The sequence below is a fragment of the Astatotilapia calliptera genome, chromosome 8 (assembly GCF_964374335.1).
Source record: "Astatotilapia calliptera chromosome 8, fAstCal68.1, whole genome shotgun sequence".
NCBI classification, from domain to species: domain Eukaryota; kingdom Metazoa; phylum Chordata; class Actinopteri; order Cichliformes; family Cichlidae; genus Astatotilapia; species Astatotilapia calliptera.
The window spans coordinates 13,535,826-13,555,051 of record NC_137429.1 but is presented as its reverse complement, the minus strand read 5'-3'; the positions used below and the strand labels follow the sequence as shown (position 1 = coordinate 13,555,051).

General features: G+C 39.9%; 1 protein-coding gene across 7 annotated transcripts in view; it reads right to left on the bottom strand.

The window, feature by feature from the left end:
* dnmbp (dynamin binding protein) overlaps positions 1–19,226 on the bottom strand; it is a 47,921-nt gene that overhangs the window by 27,955 nt on the left and 740 nt on the right. For 4 of the 7 annotated variants that reach the window (XM_080305467.1, XM_026163114.2, XM_080305468.1 and 1 more), the window contains exons 1-2: positions 3,251–3,618; positions 1,963–2,085 (exon numbers count right to left, since the gene is read on the bottom strand). In XM_080305467.1, the coding sequence (XP_080161593.1) occupies positions 1,963–2,085; positions 3,251–3,395 (268 nt within the window). In that variant the 5' untranslated portion in view covers positions 3,396–3,618. Of the gene's footprint in view, positions 1–898; positions 1,049–1,738; positions 1,770–1,962; positions 2,086–3,250; positions 3,619–19,226 lie in introns of those variants that run through there. The other 3 variants (XM_026163113.2, XM_026163118.2, XM_080305470.1) reach the window with 3 other exon arrangements.

Here is a 19,226-nt window from a genome sequence, read left to right as displayed (position 1 = left end):
TTTTTCATGTTTTTGTGTGAAATCAAGTTGCTTGGCTCAAGTAAATTGCTTAATTGTAGCATTTTTAATAACCTGTTTTGGGTCTACACTGTCCCTAACATAGAACTGGAGAATCCGGGATTATGGGAATGTGGGTTGGATGGTGAGGAGTCATGGAGGTCACATTCCAAAGACCTGCAGCTCCACCTCCCATTGTGTCTGGGACCAAAACTGGCACACAGCCATCCTGACCGTGGAAATCATACTGGAAATGAACGCTTCAACTCTCGGATGGCCAGTAATGACTGTTTCCTATGTGTCCTCTACTATTTATGACAATACAAACATACACTGCACTGCACAAGTGACTACGGCTGATAATGGGCTATGATAAGAATCGAAGGCAAACACAATGATAAGTATGTAGGGATAATAAAAGAAAGCTGGGTGAATTATTAACTAATTATCTGCTACAGTTGGATTCAAATGCTTCAGCACGACCAGCAGTGATCAGCTACATGAAGTTAAAATAATTCTGTTGTTTAAAATCGAAATTACAGTTGAATTCTGAAAATCGTGAAGATCTTTCTTGTCATTACATGAATACTCACACACAACAAAACTGCCATCTCTCAGTAGTACACAGTAATTAAGTAAATAAGGAATTTGAATAGGAACTGATCATATAAAAAGAACAAGGAAAATAAAACTGATCAAATAAGTCAGAGTATGAAGAACAGTGTAAGATGTTAAGTCAATCACACAACAGAACATGGAAAAAAGGGTATTTTTTGGTGTAGTCGCATGGGTTTTTACTGTTCTATAGCAACTCCCAGGGTGAAAGGTCACTTAATTCAACTACTTCTAAGGCTACTGCTACTACTAGCACTAATAACATTAAAAGTATGAAAAGTGTTACCAATATAAAAGATCTGTGCAAACATCTGTGCTGTCTGCCTGAGAGTGTTGCAAGTGACAAATTGTAAAAAAAGAAGAAAAAAAACACCACAATGAGAAACAGAAACATGCAGAGAAAACAAAAAAAATCATCATCTAGGGACGTTGGTTTAAATTTTGCCAATGAGGACATCTAGTGGCCAGTTCTGGAATCAGCTTTGTGTTTTTATCATTTAAGCCCATCTCTTTTCTTTAAGTACATACAGCAGCTACCATCAAAAAATACCTGCTGGTTTTATGTTATATGAATAAAATTGGACATATTTAGTAATATTTCACTGGGCCTTGATCTTTGAGCATTGTGAATAAGAATGATCCGATCATGCTTACATGCAGAAAAGCACAATGAGCTGAATAGAGATACAATCTCTAAAGGCTGTATTGAGTTTCATATCTTTATTCTTTGTGCAAAATGGATGGACTACATTGACGGATGAATGCTTGTAACATATTGATATACATTAAGGTGGGGAAAAATGTACCCCAGCAACAAGGAATACTGTTTTCTGATTGGCTGGTAGGTCGCTAATCCGCAAGAGCTATGACCTCCGTAGAGAAATGTAAGACTCCCCCATTCATTTCTGTCTAATATACTGAAATTAGAATCCACCAACTTAATATGCCTTTACACCTTAGTACAGCTTTAACCTTAATGTATACATGGAGTTCATACCTACCAGTCAATCAGATAACAGATTTTGAATTTCAAAATTCAAAATCTCATGGTAGGAATCTCAAAATTTCGATTTAATAACTTGAAATTTTGAGATAACTTAAACATTCTGACACAAAATCAGTTTACCTGAGTACTGCGACATCAACAAGTAGTGTTAAGCTAAGTGAGAAAACATGATTTGTTAGTGTTATATGTAGCACTGTTTGCAACAAGTGTGTTAAGTCACAACAAGTTCAAAATCGCCTTTTTAAAGTATCAGACGACAAACCAAAAGCAGTCATTCACACTTTTGCTATTATGTTACAAGTCAGCACCGGCTGTGTGTGAGAGAGCATGCAGTATGTTCGTACCTCTCTTCAGGGACAGATTTCCTGGCTCTGCTGAGCTGAAATCATTAATGCACACATACAGTCTGTCTCCAGGCTTGGTGCTGGGAATGGTGACCTCTTCCACAAAGGTGCTGGGGAACTGACCTGAAGGAACAGATGTGAACATCATCGGTAAATTCATTAAAGACATCTCCTACAAATGCCTGAAATGTCAGGCAGTGACAACACCTTCCTGAATAATTCTTCTCTTTAGGGGTTGCCACAGCAGATCATGTGCCCCCAAATGTCCAAACCACCTCAGCCTTGCCTCTCCAACTTTGTCTCCAATCCACTCAACCTGAGCTGTCCCTACCTTTCCATCCCGCTCGCCCCAATGAAAAATCTTCACATCATCAGCTCAGCCTCCGGTCTTTTTGTCAGTGCCATCGTCTCCAAACCATCACACCAGATCTCACTACCAAACCTTCCCTTTCACTCTTGCTGCTATCCTTCTGGCACCCCATGAGCGCCTCATCTCCACCCACTCCAACCTCCTTCACCTCTCGTGTGTGCATTCCATTGCTCTGGATGGCTGACCCCACATATTTAAACTCATCTATCTTCACTACCTCTGTTCCCTGCAGCTTTGCTGTAACACCCATCTCACTTTTTTTTGTTGGCATTTTGCACACGTGTACAAAATATCAACAAATCCCATTTTCAGGATCAGCTGAACAAGCTATTGTTGACTTCCCCTCTGCATGAGCAGCGGTGTTTGACTGTTCGGCTTCTCTCACACATTAACACAGATCACTTCAGATCCAGGTTTACTTCTGGAACTCGAATTGATTAAGGTGAGGAGGTTTCCTGGTCAGAAGCTGCAGGATAAAGGGAACTCGCTAGCTGTGCATTCATCTGCACTATTCTCACACTGATGTATTGTGCTGCAAACCAGTCACAGAATTTGTGTTGTGCTCTTGTAGGTTAAACACTGTGTAATACCCAGTTTGGCTGGACACACAGGAAAGTTCAGGCATGTGTCAAAACAGATGATCACAAATAATCATTGCTACTTGATTATTTCCAGACTAGTTAATAATTTAAACCTCTCTGTTTCACCCTCATCAGTCATGAAAGTGTTAAGTTACAAACAGAAGAAAGGAGGATCATGTGCATGAGTGTGTGAATGTCAAAATAGCAATAAGTCACTAAAATTCCATGTAGCTTGTTTCCATGTTTAGTAACTCTTAGTAGGTGTCCCTATTTATCTTTATGGAAACCTTTATTCATGCAGGTCCCTCAACAGTAATAACGAAAACGGTCACTTTACCTGTAACGCCATCTTTGTTGCCGAGCAACCAGAACTCATCCACGACACTGAGCACCTCGATGACATCGCCAGTAAATAGTGGTAGCTCCTCGGAGACGCTGGGGAGAAACTCAAACACAGCGCGCACCACAGATCCTGCTTCCATTACTCATAACCTGCAGAGGCAGACAGAGAGATTTGAAAGGTCACTCTCAAACTAGTCCATGTACAACTTCAATTAAAAGGGTGATTCATTTAAAAAAAAAAAAAAAAAAGATCTACAGCCTCTGGGAGAGAGCTAGCCTTGGTGAAATAACAGCAAATGAAAGGGGAAGCGAGAGCGTGAGAAACCATCAATAGAAAGGAGACAGACAAGAAAGAGAAAAAGAAAAAGAAAAAGAGAGCCTCCATTTAGGAAGGCTGAAGGACATTCCTCCTCTATTCTCCTCTTTCTTTGACTTCTCCTGAGGAAATAAACATTGCAAAGGAAAGCAACAGCAGCTCAAACGGCACACTCCTTCCTTCGACTGGACGCTATGTATCACAGAAATATGCAAACAGATTTTCTAGTGAAGCCAGTGAAAACCTGGATATGAGTCATAAGTTTAAGCTACTGTTTTTGTTTTGGGTAGAATGCAGTGAACCTAGCATTTTACATGTTCTACATCACATCGACATAAATCTTCACTCATCAGGCCTCAAATGATTAAAGATTTTGACATAATTATTATCATAATACTCTAATAAATAACCAAGCAGAAACCTCAATGGGAAAGAAACAAAATCACTGCGAAGGTTCCAAAACATCCCTCTGAGATTTTTTTCCCATATTGACATGACAGCATCACACAGTAGCTGCAGATTTGTTATCTGCACATCCATGATCGTAATCTCGTTTCACCAAATTCTAAAGGTGCTCTGTTGGATTGAGATTTAGTGGCGCTGTCATGTTTAAGAAACCAGTCTGAGGTTATTTAGTCTCTGTGACATGGTTCACTGAAGCCTTAAAGGGATGGACACCAAAAATACTCAGACAGGCATTTAATTGATGTTCAGCTGATACTAAGGGGATACTACACCAGTATAATAACTGGGTCAAATTTAACCAATTCAGCAATTATGTCTAATCGTCTCAACCTATGGTTGAAAAAGCACAACACACAGTGTTTGGATAATTAAATGCATGGATGAATGCATTTACAGCTTCTCTGTAACTGGTATATAATGAATTGTACTTCAGGTCACAGAGCATCAATATTCACATTTGTATTCTGTAGCAGACTTTTTCCAATTATCAGTAAAATGAGCAAATACCCAAAACATCCAAAGCCTTGTGTATCATTATCTGGAGACAGTCAGACTAACCACAGGTGGGGATAGACAGGCTGAAGGAGACTGGAAATGAGAGAAGAGGGCTGCAGTTTGTCACAGTGAAAGGGGTCTCTGTCTCTGAAAGGGGGGGGACAAGACCGTATCCCAGTTCTGTGCCACTGTCTCTGGAGAGAGATGCGGTCCAGATTATCCTGGATGTGGCGACGAGGGGAATAAAGGAGCAGATGACCAGCTGTTAAAAAAACAGAGGTTTCCTAAGCAACCGCGTCTATGGGCGTGTTCGGGTTATTGTCTCTTACACTGTTAAGGTTAACCAACACTGTTTTGCGTAACAAACATAACTGGTGCTCTCTGTGTGGCAGATCGTGAACTCAACACCGCTCAGCCATAAAGACCTCAATGAAACCTAAGCAGAGGCTGCAACTAATGCAAGCCAAAGGGAGAGGTCCAACCAGAGGCTTAAAACGGTGCAGGCAATGAAAAACAAATGGGCCGTTTAATCATTTATAAAGAACACTATGTTGTTCGGTGCTTATTATTATTTGTGCAGTAAACAGGCCACAGTAGTTCTAAAGAGAATGAGGAAGTAACCCAGATGACTCAAAAATCAGGCATACCTCATACAACAACACACCTATACATTCAAAGGCCATTTCTGGTGAACCACACAACCTCTGGCTGAGTTACAACATCAATCCAGGACTCCGTAGTCTACTCACAACTACAGGCCAGTGGCCACTCTTCAGTGTTGATGATGTGCACATCCTGGACAGGGAGGAACGCTGGTCAAGGAGGCCATTCACGTGAAAAGGAAAAGTCCATCTCTGAATGAGGAGGGGGCCATCTTCCAATGCTGTGACTGCAGCCATTCCCCAACTCTATGTGAATGGTACTCATTGGTTGGTCATGACAATTTGCATATTAATGATCATGAAACTGACCGCTCGGCCCATTGTTAGCCAGCGGTGCTAGGGTCAGCCATTATGCAAATGTGCTGTTTATGGGGTTTGGGAAAATTGCAGTCAGCTGAGACTACATTAGTCATTTGGTTGAGTGACGAAATATTTCTCCCACTGAAATCACACGAACAGATCGAGCTTCTGTGAACACTGCAGTCCCTGCTCTCTGTCTGTGTCACATCTGTATAAAAAGCTACGCGTACACACAAACAGAGGCCACAGATGACAGCTGCATTCACGCAACATTCAGCATCACGTTTCAGCAGTGCTGCAAATGAGTGAACTTAGTTTTTGTGTTTCTGAATTTAATTGTGGTCAAACAATTAGAGTATGTAACCGCCAACATCACTCCCTCTCATTAATCACTCTCTAGTTTGCTTGGTCACTGCTGCTGGCTCAGACGAAGAGTCCTGTCTTGAAAGAAATCTTTACAAAGAGCGATGAACAATTTAAATATCAAATTACTCATACAGTCTATACAAATATTCATTTTTTCTTGCTTTTTGAGTAAAAGAAAATATTAACGTCAGTAAGGATTTAAATATTTCTTTCATCAAGACCCGCTGTATCATTTAAGCGTTTCCTTAACTTCTTAAGCAGCATATATCGCCTCATAACCCCTGAAAAGACAGGACAACAGCAGCTGCATCTTCAACATCACAAGGATTAGACATGCCCTGACACGCACCTCTGAGGAATGGTTTCCATGAAACAATGAATGATACTGATCTATCGCACTCACAGCCTGATAGGCTGGGAGTAAATAAGACCAGTTCCTGTAAACAAATACAGACTGAATTTTGTGTCTGGTGAGTCAGAAATGAATAAATAAGAATTTATTTCCCTCCTAGAGTAAATGACACTAAATCATTAAAGGTAAGAGAGGTTTAAAAAAAGTTCTCAATGACACAGAACAAGAGTAGTCAAGCTAGTCACAAATGAAAACAATGCAAACTCAACTCAAACTTCGAACTTCAGTCGTTGAAGCGCTTTACAAAACACAAGTGAAACTATGAACCCACACCCAGCAGGGTTTTACAAAGCTCAGCCACTTCTGGCTGGTTTGTTACGTACAGTTGTGGTGTACAAAGTGTCCAATCCATTCTGATTGTGCTGAAACCTCCAAACCAGAAGTTGAAACAAAGCAGTCTGCTATTAAAACTCAAGATAAAATGGGTTGATGGTTTGGCATGCGTTCACGGTGTGAGAGTTTAAGTGTTTGCACTCGTGAGCAGTTTGCTCCTGGTTTGCTTAACGATAAATCATGAATCATGAAATATAAAACAAGTGTTTTGTAAACATTGAGCAAATTTCCCGTAATTTCTTTTTTTTTTAAAAATCACCCAATGTGAAACACATGGGCGATCTTACCAGCAAAAGTCGTATTTGTTTATGTTAATGATATTCAAAGTCACATTATGCTGCTCAAATTGCATCTCCAACTGGGAGGAAAAAAGGTGATATTTACTCCTCGGTCTCTTAATCTTCAACCAGCCTGGTCTTGTCCATCATCGCAGCAAAGCTAACAACCAACACCCAGAAAGCCAAACCTCTTTCCTGCCACGGGTAAGTGGGATCTTGGATCTTTTTTGAAGTTAATCCTCAGATCCACGTCCAGCCAGACAAGCTTCTTAGTTTTATTTATGGGTACGTCAGTGTGTCAGCGGCCCCTGCCGCTTTTTCCACCGTGCCCTGGCAGATGAAAAAAGCTGCCTTCAGGTAGAAGTTTTCCAGCAGTACAGCAGAAGCATATAGCAACTGACCACAGTCTGAATGAAATTTGAAGCAGTTCACATAAAAATAAGCTTTTATGTATATCACACAGAAATTCCACTCCTGAAATGCTGTTGATAAGAAATATAAATGGTTGTGCCGTCGCTAAACGCAGTACTAAATATTTCACGCAAGTAGCACTGTGAATATTTACTACATTAATGAATATTATAACGATGCTTGAGCATGACTACAATCTTGTTTATTGGCTCTGTTACAGATAAAAAGGTTGCATGAAGCACACAAGAAAGAAATTTTGTACAGTTCTGGGAGGTCGACACATTTCTTCACAGCCGTCCTCTTTGTGTCACTTCACAAGTCTTCACATTCCAAAAAATACCCTGTGTTGCTTTAGGCGAGGGAGCTGACGGTGCATGCATGATGCAACGCACTGATCAGTATTTTCATACTGATGCAAAGCAGCATTGCACAGAGTTTACAAGCAAGTTGGCAGTTTAACACTGGCTAATGTGTGATCCAAGTGCAGCGGCTATTTGTGTTGTCATATGCAAATCTGTCAGGTTATAGTTAAAAAGGTTCAGGGCTCCAGTTCCTAGGAAAAAAAGGTTTAAGCCAAAATCAAATATCTTATTAACTTCAGATATTAGAAGCAAGAAAATAAATCTATCCCTCTATCTATCTATGTGTGTGTGTCAATTAGGGCTGCCACAAACGATTATTTTGATAGTCGACTAGTCACCGATTATTTTTGCGATTAGTCGACTAATCAGATCATCATCCATTGGACGTACAGCTTATTGCACCAGCAGCATCTGGTCTTATATAACTATCATTAGCTTACAGCTTGAAGTGTTTGTGCTAACTAAAAATAAAGACAAGATGGTAGTTTATTAATTTTTAATGAAATTTGCAGATTGTTTCGGTGAAGTTTAATAAACTCCTTGCTTTCTAAAATATAACAGGACACCGGAGTATATTCTCCAGCATCTCACACTTCTGATAATCAGCTGTCTGCTTGACGTTTATTCAGCTGTGTAAAAACTATAACTTTAATCTCAGCCAAACCGATTTACTCAGGAACAAATAAAATACTGAAAAAAGCCAAACAATAACATTTAAGTTATCTAAGTGACTTATATATATGTTTAACCTGACTAGCGAAAGACGGCGGTGGGTTTGAAAACGATTTGCCGGGAGTCCGGTGTTCTCACGGCTCTAGTTAGCCTTGCCCCCGCCTAGCTAACGAGCTAGTGGGTAACAGACGTCTCCGAAAACGTCGGAGCGCTTTTGAAAATATGTGGTGTCTTGATAAACTGAGCAGATATTTGAGGTTTACACAGCTACATTCTCGCCTGAAAATATGTTAAACGTTTATTTTGTGACCCAGAAAGAATAATAAGAGTAAAGTTAAAACTAACTAGCTGCCGCCATTGTTGACAACTGCGCTGGGCTGCGCTATGAATTCTGGGACACAGCTTCTTCTTCTTCGGGGTTTAACGGCAGCTGGCATCCTTGGACATGCAGTGCTGCCATCTTCTGTTTCAGTCCGTTATTACACTCTTAAATCCTACTACTCATTCCTGCGTCCTTTGTGATCTTACAAAGCTTCAAACGATGCGTCGACTATTAAATTAGTCGTCGACGATTTTAATAGTCGACATAATCGTGACTAGTCGACTAATCGTGGCAGCCCTAGTGTCAATCAATATCAACACAACAGTCCCCAGACATGCAATATTGCAAACTTTAGAGTAGAAAGAGTGAAATACCACGACAACTACTACATTTAACCTTTTTTTATACAGATAGTCCCACTGAGATTCAATGTCTTATTTACAAGAGAGTTCTGTTTCAGACACGCATAATAAAATAATAATAAATAAACTGATAAAATCAAACTATTCCAGAAGTGGAAAACTTTGTTGATTGCATAACATGCCTCTAACACCTTAATTAGGCCCAACTTTCAATTTGTCTTATTCCTTTAAACACCTATAAATAAGCAACAGATTTACTAAGGAAACAAAATTACTGTGTGGCAGAAAGCAGTGGAAAATTCTGTAGGCATTCTGACACGTTTTTTAATCAAATGCAGCCAGTTCATTTCAGCCATCATCATCAGTGCAGTTCACAAAGATCAGTGCAAAAGCAGGTCACAAATTACTACATCTGATGAGGTTACAAGTAAACAACTCACAATAACAGTACTCAGCTGAATAACTTCAACACAGTTGTAGTTATTACACACAGGTCCACTAGAATAAAACCTTAAAACATAATCTGCAATCAGATCCTGGGCGAGTTTTGGTGAATGAACTTACTGTTGATGTGTCACGTGAATAAATGTGTGAGTTGTTTTAAGTCTTAAAGCATTTGTTAAAGTCAAAGAAAGGAATCTTACTCATAGTCAGCTATGGGCAACTAAAAGGGGGTAAATGAAAGTGATGTTGCAGAGCTCTGTGTGTATGCACTCGTAAATAAAGATGCTGCTAAATACAGACAGAGCAAACACAGAGGCTTTTGTACTTTCTGAAGTTTTCATTATAGACCGCTCTCTGTAGAAAAGTGAACTGAAACCTGAAACATTGCGAACGACTCTGCTCGCTGTAAAAAAGTAACTTTGCTGCTTGTAATATAACCATGGATTAAATGCTTCTTGCATGCGGGAACTATTCTCCATCCCTCCACTTTACTTTCTGCTCTGTTAAAATACCAGAACATTGGAGCGTCCACACAGGTAGCAACCACGAACAGGATAAAAGGTGGACTTGATGACTGCTACATCATCCACTGGTTTCTGAAATTTCGTTCTAAAGCGAGATTAGCATTTTAAAACACATAAGAGCTGTACAAAGTAAACATTGAGGTGGCTTCTAGGTTAAAAAAAACAAAGGTCCAGCAGAAGGCGATTGCTGTGATTGCCATCTCTGGTCCTACTGAAGTCTATGAGAAAACAGGTTACCGTCTCAACCTCTGTAACCACTTTCCTGTTGAGTTTATGGGCTCATTCACACATTTTTGGGTTATATTGAACAAAATATTGAAAATGAGAAAATTATTTCTATTTTTAAAATCTTGGTCGCACCATGTTTTTAACTCGGGTTTTTCCTGAGTTACAAAACCAGATACTCACTGGGTAAAAACTTGTCCGTCACAAGTAAGGAGCCAATGAGCGTACAGTTTCAGTCAGACCTGCCTTTCTCGCCACATCCGTTATTATTGTAGCCAACATGGTGATGACAGAAACGCTCATCTCGAGGGTTCAAAACAGGATTTCAGACACCAATAAGCGACGTGGCAGTAGCTACATCCATCTTTTATACTTTCTGTGGAAACTAAAGCAAAGCTTTGATAAAGCACTAACAGCACTGAGCTATCAACCTGTGCTAATCATCATTATTACACAAATAAAATCAATTATATTAATATCAGTATTAGTGTTTTTGATATAATTAGTTAAGAAATATGGAAAACATAACATATATTCCCATATATAATATAAGGCAAAACTTCTTGAAGCTCTCAATTAGGGCTGGGCCATATCATACCGTTCACGGTAATACTGTTATAATGTTGGGCAACGATAATATGGGTAAAACACGCGTGTGCAGTGCCTTTGTTTTCATACACACATGGCAGAAAAAGCATGGCAGCGATGCAGAATGAGAAGGGCGAAAGCGGATCGTTGAATGAAACGGATGAACCAGAATTGGTTTGTAAAAATGCTCCAACTTCAGTGGTGTGGGACTGGTTTGGCTTTCGTCCGTCAGATACACAACAAAGCAGTATTTTTGGTAGAGCATGCTAGCGGGCCGTCGTTATTACCGTGTTTTTTGGAAAATATGGCACACTTTTTCTGAAAATCCACAGTGCCCCTTATAATCCCATGTGCCTTATGTATGAATTCTGGTTGTGTTTACTGACCTCGAAACGATTTTATGTGGAACACGGCCCTTGAAAATCTGTCAAATGTTTCAGTACGACTTTGCTAAGCTACGAAGCCACACCGCTTGATGGATTGTCGGAGCATTACGGCTACCGTAGGCAGGAGCCTCGCGGAGTGATACATACTGTGCTTCAACATAATTTTACCGTACTGTGTGTGTATATAACCTCTTTTTAAATTTTGCGGATATTATACATGGTCATGCTGAGGATATGTCGGCCAATTTCCACTGGAAATGCCTTTTGGTTAAACTGTCAGCAAGGATTTGCATTTGCACTGTTAAATTTCTGTATAACTTTAAAGCACATAAAACAGCTGCTTGTTTAAGTGAAAATACATTGATGGGGGTTTTTGCTCCAATAAAGTTGTGGAGTTGTAAAGTATTTTGTCTAGTGTCAATTATATCGTCAGTTATATCGTTATCGCAAATGTTTTCAAATGTATATCGTGATAAATATCTTTGGTCATATCGCCCTGCCTCAGTCACAATAAGCCCCAGCTGTACTATAAAAACACTCCCCAGCCGGCCTGTTTGGTGTCATCTCAGCTAATTACTGCTCATTTTACTCATCAGGCCAGTGTCATATTTTCACCAAAAACAGCAGACCACTCATCCCAACAATGAAAAACACAGAAAGAATGCCGGGATACTCCTTTATTATGTTCCCTCAGTTTCAAATACCAAAACAACAACACATTTAACATGTCTAATAATCAACATGCTGGTCGTTTCTTCCCCCCGACTTTGTAAAAGAATAACACACTTCAAGATGTCAGTGACTCATCCTGACTCACAACACAGAGAGCTGAGGATTATTTTTCCTGGATCTGAATGAAAGAAAAATAAAACAAGAGTGAAAAAACAAAGTCGCATCAGGAGGGGGAAAGGCATGTCCGGAGAAAATACATTTCCACCAAAAAGACAGGAGACCTGTGCTGGATGGTAACAGATTACATTTTAACTTTAGAAAATACCCACAACAAAACCCACAGAAAGCTAGAAGCCATCGACACGTGTTCTTTTTATTATGCGTTCATTAATGATATTGACTGTAACGTGTTAGGCGTTAACCCAAAGCAATAAAATGCCTCTTTGTAAAGTACAAGGGCCATTTCACAGAGTGGAAGATCCTCACTGAAGACCTCATCTTTCCATTATGATTTATGAGGTCTTGATAAGCACTTGGACTTGCATTAAAGCTTAATATCAGGTTTATATACATCTTCACAGTAAACACAACAGTACATAATGATTATTTCAGGGAGAATGAAACAGCTTCATTGGGACTAGCGTGTGTCACTTGGCACCGTCCTGTAGAAAGTAACAGGATTACGACAGACAGCTAAGTCAACAGCTGACACACACACACACACACACACAGTGTAAACATACACACACTTCACAGCTGACACGTCGCACAATGAACCTACTGTCTGACCTGGGACATGGCCCTGAAACGTCTTCACCTTTTAGTAAACCTTTTAGGTATGTGGCGTTTAGAATAGAGGATGAAGGACGCATGTTTTTATCTGTTCCAGAGGCGCGCTTCCTCCCGGTTATGACTTACTGGGAGAAAAAAAATGAGCGTTGGTCGATTTACAACCATCAAGCTAACAACAAGCTCTTAATGAGCTAAACCTCAAAACTCAAGACAAGATTAATGCTGTCTTTTGGATTAAAGCTGTGGCATCCACTCACTAATAAAAACCAGCATTTGCTGTTGTCTAGAGTTCGGAAAAGCCATAACTGAAAATGATTGCATGTTTTTTCATTCTGGAGATCAAACAGTGAGTTGATTGTTCAGGAACCAATCAGCAAAGGAATCACTAATGAGAACAAAACTGTGTAGCTGCAGCTGTTACGCTCCATAACTGCTTTTTAACGACGCGACAGGAGTTCAGCGCGTTCTTACAACTACATCAGTTCATCCGTCTTTGCCACTGCTGCGTGGCATCTCGAGTTTTTCCCTGCACACAGGTATCCTCCAGCTGAAGCAGTGACTCAGTGTGAGACCACAGTGGAGGAAGTGGGATCTGCTGACTGCCTGTATCTTTTATTTGAACGAACTCTGATGCCAACAATAAAGCCGCTGCCTCATTATCTACGTGCCTTCCAGGACAGGGCTTGCACTGACGCGTGACCTCTGTGCCATTCATCCTATTCAGACATATTAAAGTGGCAGGCTGGCACGTGCCTGTGCAACCCACAAACGCACACTAACGCACTGTTAGAATCCTCTGGAGTTGGCTGGGCGTCTTTTCATTGAGTTTGTTTACCGGGGACTCTGGCTGTGCAGCAGTGCAGCGTGCTTCCATCCAGAATGCTGAGTCCAGCGAAACACATTCACCCCGAAACAGCATAATCAAAGCAGGTGGACTGTTCTAGATATTTTAAAAAAGAAATACTGGGACATCTGCTGTCTCGCTTTTGGCCATCTGGTCTTTCAGCACATAGGATGGAGGGAGAGAAAGAGATGGCCTGACAGTTGTCAACACAAGTCATGTGGTTTTATGGCCATGTGTTTATAGAGTGAATGGCTCTCAGGCCTCCTGTGGGGTGATGACATGACCAATTGAGATATCAGTGGAGTTTTATTTTAAACAAACAAAGACCGGAAGCAGAGCGTAAACATGGGATTATTTAGTTTACGATATTATAATGATTGATGGTCTAATCTATGTTATATTCCATGTCTGCTTTATAAAATATCAGTCATAAAAATGTCTGAAAAATTTTAAAAAAAATGTCAAAGTACAAAAATATAATGTTTGCTGATTGTTTTTCTAGCAGTCAACTTATGCACATGCATGCATAAAAAGCAGCTCGCATTGCTCTAAACAACAAATAAAAAGGGCACAGAAGAAATAGGAGCGCAGCCTTGCTTTACAATGCATTTCATCCAGATGAGGCAGCACTTCCATGGCCTCAGCCAGCTGCATGTAGAGAACACATCTGGCGAGCTGATTCAAATGACCGCAGATGCCAAATTCTTGTTTAAATATTTGGCGGACCCATGTTGCTCTACTCAGACATGTGAGCAGGCCCCAGTGACTACACAGAGAAAAACGGCAAAAGCATCCAAACCTACTAGACAGCATGTTAACATGCCAACTTTGCATATCAGTACAAACAATTTCTACAGTAGAAAAAAAACTCTTCCTTTTACTTCTAATCATACTCAAGTTAAGTGTAAAGGGTGAAGTACAAGGCATCATGTAACGTAAGTATTTTGGACACATAAATACAAGAACAGAATGATAATGGTAACAATATGACAGAGCCAACTAGATTTTCACTAGTCTAATACAGAGGCCTAGATACTGGTTGGCAACCACCGTCAAAAAATGTATATTCCGTGATGCAAGGAGGTATATGCTGTGCACAGAAACATCTTGTAATCTTGCTTTGATCATTAGATCGCAGCAGTCACCATTAGCTTGCACGGAAAGCACCAAAAAAAGCAAACATTATGCCTCACTGTTACCACCAACACATTTCTAAAGGTGCAACTTTTACTTTGAAGGCAAATATTCAAAGATTCCACTTTGAGTCGCACTTTCTCAAGTTTAAATGCTGCTCGGCTACTAGTTCACGAGTGTTTGCTGACAAGTCAGTGTTTGCCATGCAAACTACAGGCAGCTGTGGCAACGACTGCTAACGACTGTCAGTAACCTACACCGGCCACTCATGGTTGGTGATTAATCGTTAACAGATGTTTGGAGGGTATCTCCGATACCGACGTAATGTTCAGGAAGAAGAAAGTCACTAAGCTATTTCTGAAAATGTAACAAACTGATTTAAACTGAAAATGCCTTTAAACTATAATTATTGGAATTAACCATCATGGTGTCACCAACTTGTTTTTAGAAAACAAATGTGATTAGATTGAAACTAGTCATTGAGACCTTGAAATAATTAGGGAAGGTGTCTCCCGAGGTATAGAATTAAGTGAGTATGTCATAGGTCCCCCCTGGCCTTTAAAACAAATGCAGGCACTTCTCCACCTCCTGAAGCCATGTCATTATTTTATAGATCTTCTGCAGTTTACTCCTGGAGACCTGTGCATTATGCTGTTTATCTTAAACATATCATATCTGTCTGAGGACTGTAAAATTACAGTATTACGCAAAAATATCCTCTGGTTAGCAAAACATACTGCAATACAAAGCAGCTCTTACTTGCTTTCTTTCCTAACAGTTAACTGGGTCATGGTAAGACAAGCCCATCTATGGTGCTTTTCATATCAGTCATCTTCCACACCTATGTTTTCCAGCAGTGCAGCCAACCCAGTCTTGTTTATAAATCCTCTAGATACCAAAATCTTCTGCAGTCAATTATTTTGGACACAATGACAATTAGTATTTCACTTATTTACTTGATTTCAAATGCCCATTATGGGGCTGGTAAGGTTAAAGCTATGAGGAAAGTTCAAGTAACATTGCAAGTGTTGCTGCTGAATGTAGGGAAAAACCCTGGGTGGAAACACTCTTTTTTGGCTCATCCATAGAGCCAGATCCACCTCCGCCTCCACATTTTCATTGAGTTTGCTTTCCTGCATCTCTGCAGCTTGGCCAGCGCACAAACATTCCACAAGGGAATGCAGTTATTTTTCAGACTCCACTTCATCCTGACTACTTTTTTCTTTCCTCCCATGACTCACTCCACTCACATAGTTGTCCTTCCATTCCTTTCTAAAGCCTACACGTGTTGAATATCAATGGCTTGCATGACACACACACACACACAGGGTGGAACTGTTCGTTTGCATAAACATTTCCACACTGAGCAGCACAGCTCAGACGACTGCACTCAGAGAGCCGAGGCCTCGTTGTCATAGATACAAGAGATGTGTTTGGATGGCAGAGGGTTTTTCCTGAGAGGACCCCAGAGGTACCCGAGGATATGCCGCACCCTTAAAACATGGATGACTCCTAATAGCTTGCATATGAGCTGTTACATAACATGTCTTTCCTCAGGGATCAAACCATGACGTGCCAGCAGAAAAATTATAAATTCATGGAGGGTGAAACCTTTCACATGTTCTCTCCAAACTTTTACACAATTCGGGGTGAACTGAGGACACTGCGAGAGACTTCCAAGATGGCGATTTCTAGGCTTCTTTAACGCGTTTTCCTTACGGGGCTTGATGTTTGTTAATTATATCTTGGGATAACTTTTACTGGGACTGGCCTGGAATCATCTGGGCACAAAACTGAAATACCAGCCTTGTAGGAATTTGGCACAAATTCTGCCAAAAACACTGAAGCGTGAACCACACCTATCTTTAAATCACTGTGCAATGACAAGAAGATATTTGAGAAAAATGAACATGGTTGCATGAAACAGGATGTAAAAGCTCAACAAAGCTAACGATGAGTCATAGAAAGAAAAAGTACAAGATGTAGCTTTACTCAGAAGTAAAGTAAAGGTCTATAATTGTAATGTCTGCCAGCTATCAAACTGAGCAAATCACTCAGCCTTGGTGAAGTTTTGAGTTTCTTTTGTTTAGTCTATCACATTACAAGTAAGAAAAACTTCTGTCAGTCTCTCCGCCTCGGTGACCGTCCCAACTTGTCTGTTAGATTTAAGCTTTTTTGTCAACAATGTGTCTTATTGTGCCAACATAACTGGCTCGTATGAACACGAGCAGGCCTTAATTTACTTAGTTCCCTCTTCCAAAACATGCATGCTTAAGTTCTTCCTTTGGACACTTCACTTTTTTTTTTTTTACCGGTACATCAAGTCCAAAATAACTAACCGTTCTCATCATTAAGCCAACCAAACCAAAACTGTGCTGCCAACAAAGACTGCGAGCGATGCTGTCATTGTTAAGGTGTGGGAAATACCTTGTCTTGGAAGTGATGGAATACTTTGTAATCGGAAGAAAAAATGGAATTCCCCATGCTTTCTTAAGTTACTTTTACTTTTGCTACTTGTCCTTCGGGATACTGTGCAGCAGCTGTTGAGTGCATTTTATTGTTTGTAACAATCATAATAATGTATAACATTTGTGCTGCGTGTAATACAAGCAAACTGAGTCAAACATCTCAGGTTTCTTTGCTGATATAGGATCGTGCTGCCAGTATTAATAATTTAGTGTGCAGGAAGTTTCTGTGCATCCAAAATTGTGACTGGATGGTAAACACAAAAAGAGGGCAAGATAACAGAAACAGATACCTAAAATTTCATTAAAGCTAGTAACTTTTTGATTTCAGTTGGATTACAATGTTTGACAGATGTGTGTCACTGCCAAAGCAGTGCGATTGCTAACCATGAGGGTATAATACAGAAACTGAAGCAAAGACTACAGATACTCTGACTGACTGCCAGTCGATGGTGTGAGTCTACATGTGCACATGACTTTACTACTGTGTTAAAAATGTCAAAGGTGCAAAACCGAAATAACATAACCATTTTTGTTGCTTATGCTCATGCAGATATGGAGCAGAATAAAACCACAAACACCAAAGATGGCGATAAACGAAGATTCAAACATCACCAACCCAGCAGAGCGAATCCATGTTGATAAGTTAGTCTGCACGGTCAAAGTAAATACATACATTGTCCTGCAAGAGACATGCAGAAATAAATGGTGCACAAGAGGGAACTAGTTAATCTATCACTCTACCCATTAACTCACTGTAAAAGCATGCACATCAGGAAATAGACACATTAAAATTGAAAGTACAGTTACGCTCTTGTAAACACTCTTTGCTTATTCATAAATGTAAATATTCTGTTTGTTAAGCAGTTAGTGGGATGTATATGTACAGAACTGATCTCCAATGACAAACCCACCATGGGGCCCAAAGAGTGTATAAAAGTTGATACAACCTCCGACCCTAAAGTCAATGTGAAAGTGCCAGGAGTGACCAGTTGAGGCGACTCTTCTGGTTGCAAAATGAAGTCAGTTTGTATACAAATCTGTCACGAACCTCCTTATGATCTCAGTAAACACTCGTGATCTCAATTACCAATTTAACTCAACATGAGGCTCTATTTGTACATTATGCTGTAGGTTGTACGGGTCATGTCCGTATCAGCATGTGTGTTGAAAATATGTTACGTTTCTTTTGAAGTCCAGAAAAATCTACCAGCTAGAATTTAGCATCTAGACAGAAACAGCAGCAGCCTACTTTACCAACTCTATTTGAGTAACGTCAACAAAAAACATGGTGCCAAGTCACAAGAAACACAGCACTACCTCAAACCAGATAAAAAATATTCTCACACTTTACACTTAACGTTACTATATATTATTTTTTCATTACATCAGACAACTAAAAAGTGTGCTATGATGTTACTGGGGGTTTTTTTGTTTACGACCTTAATTTTTTGTTCTCAGTTTACCCTGTTATCATCTTGAAAACAGTACTGAGAATCAAGTGTTTTCCTGTTTTCCTGTGAAGGAAAGCTTTTGTTACAGAAAAAGCTATTGTTTAGTGGACTATTGTTATTCTGTCTGCAGAGAAAGTGGCAGAGAAAGCTACATGTTCATGGTAAATTACTAGGATGGTAATAAACAATGACCAGATCGGTTTCCTTTTTAAATATAACCCTAAAACACCTCATTTATGTGAAATAACAATATCATATTTTTTGTTAACTTGAAAACTGGTATCATGACTGGTCCACCATATACAGCACTGTTTGTCTCGCGCTCAGATCTGATTATTTCTAAGTTATCAAACTTTTATCCACAAAGATATCTGCAAAGTTACATTATTGCCATTATATACATATCGATAAATGACCAATATCGCTAATCTCGGAAGTATGTGATGTAACATTGAAGATCCCGTGCACTTACGTCAGACCACAATGTCGCCTGCGGTTCTCGTTTTGAGGACATCTGTTTACAAAATCACAATGTGTGTGATGACTTCATTGAAAGATCAAGAAGAAATCCCCCTTCACTTTAACGCTAGTCAAGAGTTGGGGGGTAAATCACTAATGCTATATCCTCTGAGGTGATGGAAACACGGTTGTGTGTGTGTGTGTGTGTGTGTGTGTGTGTGTGTGTGT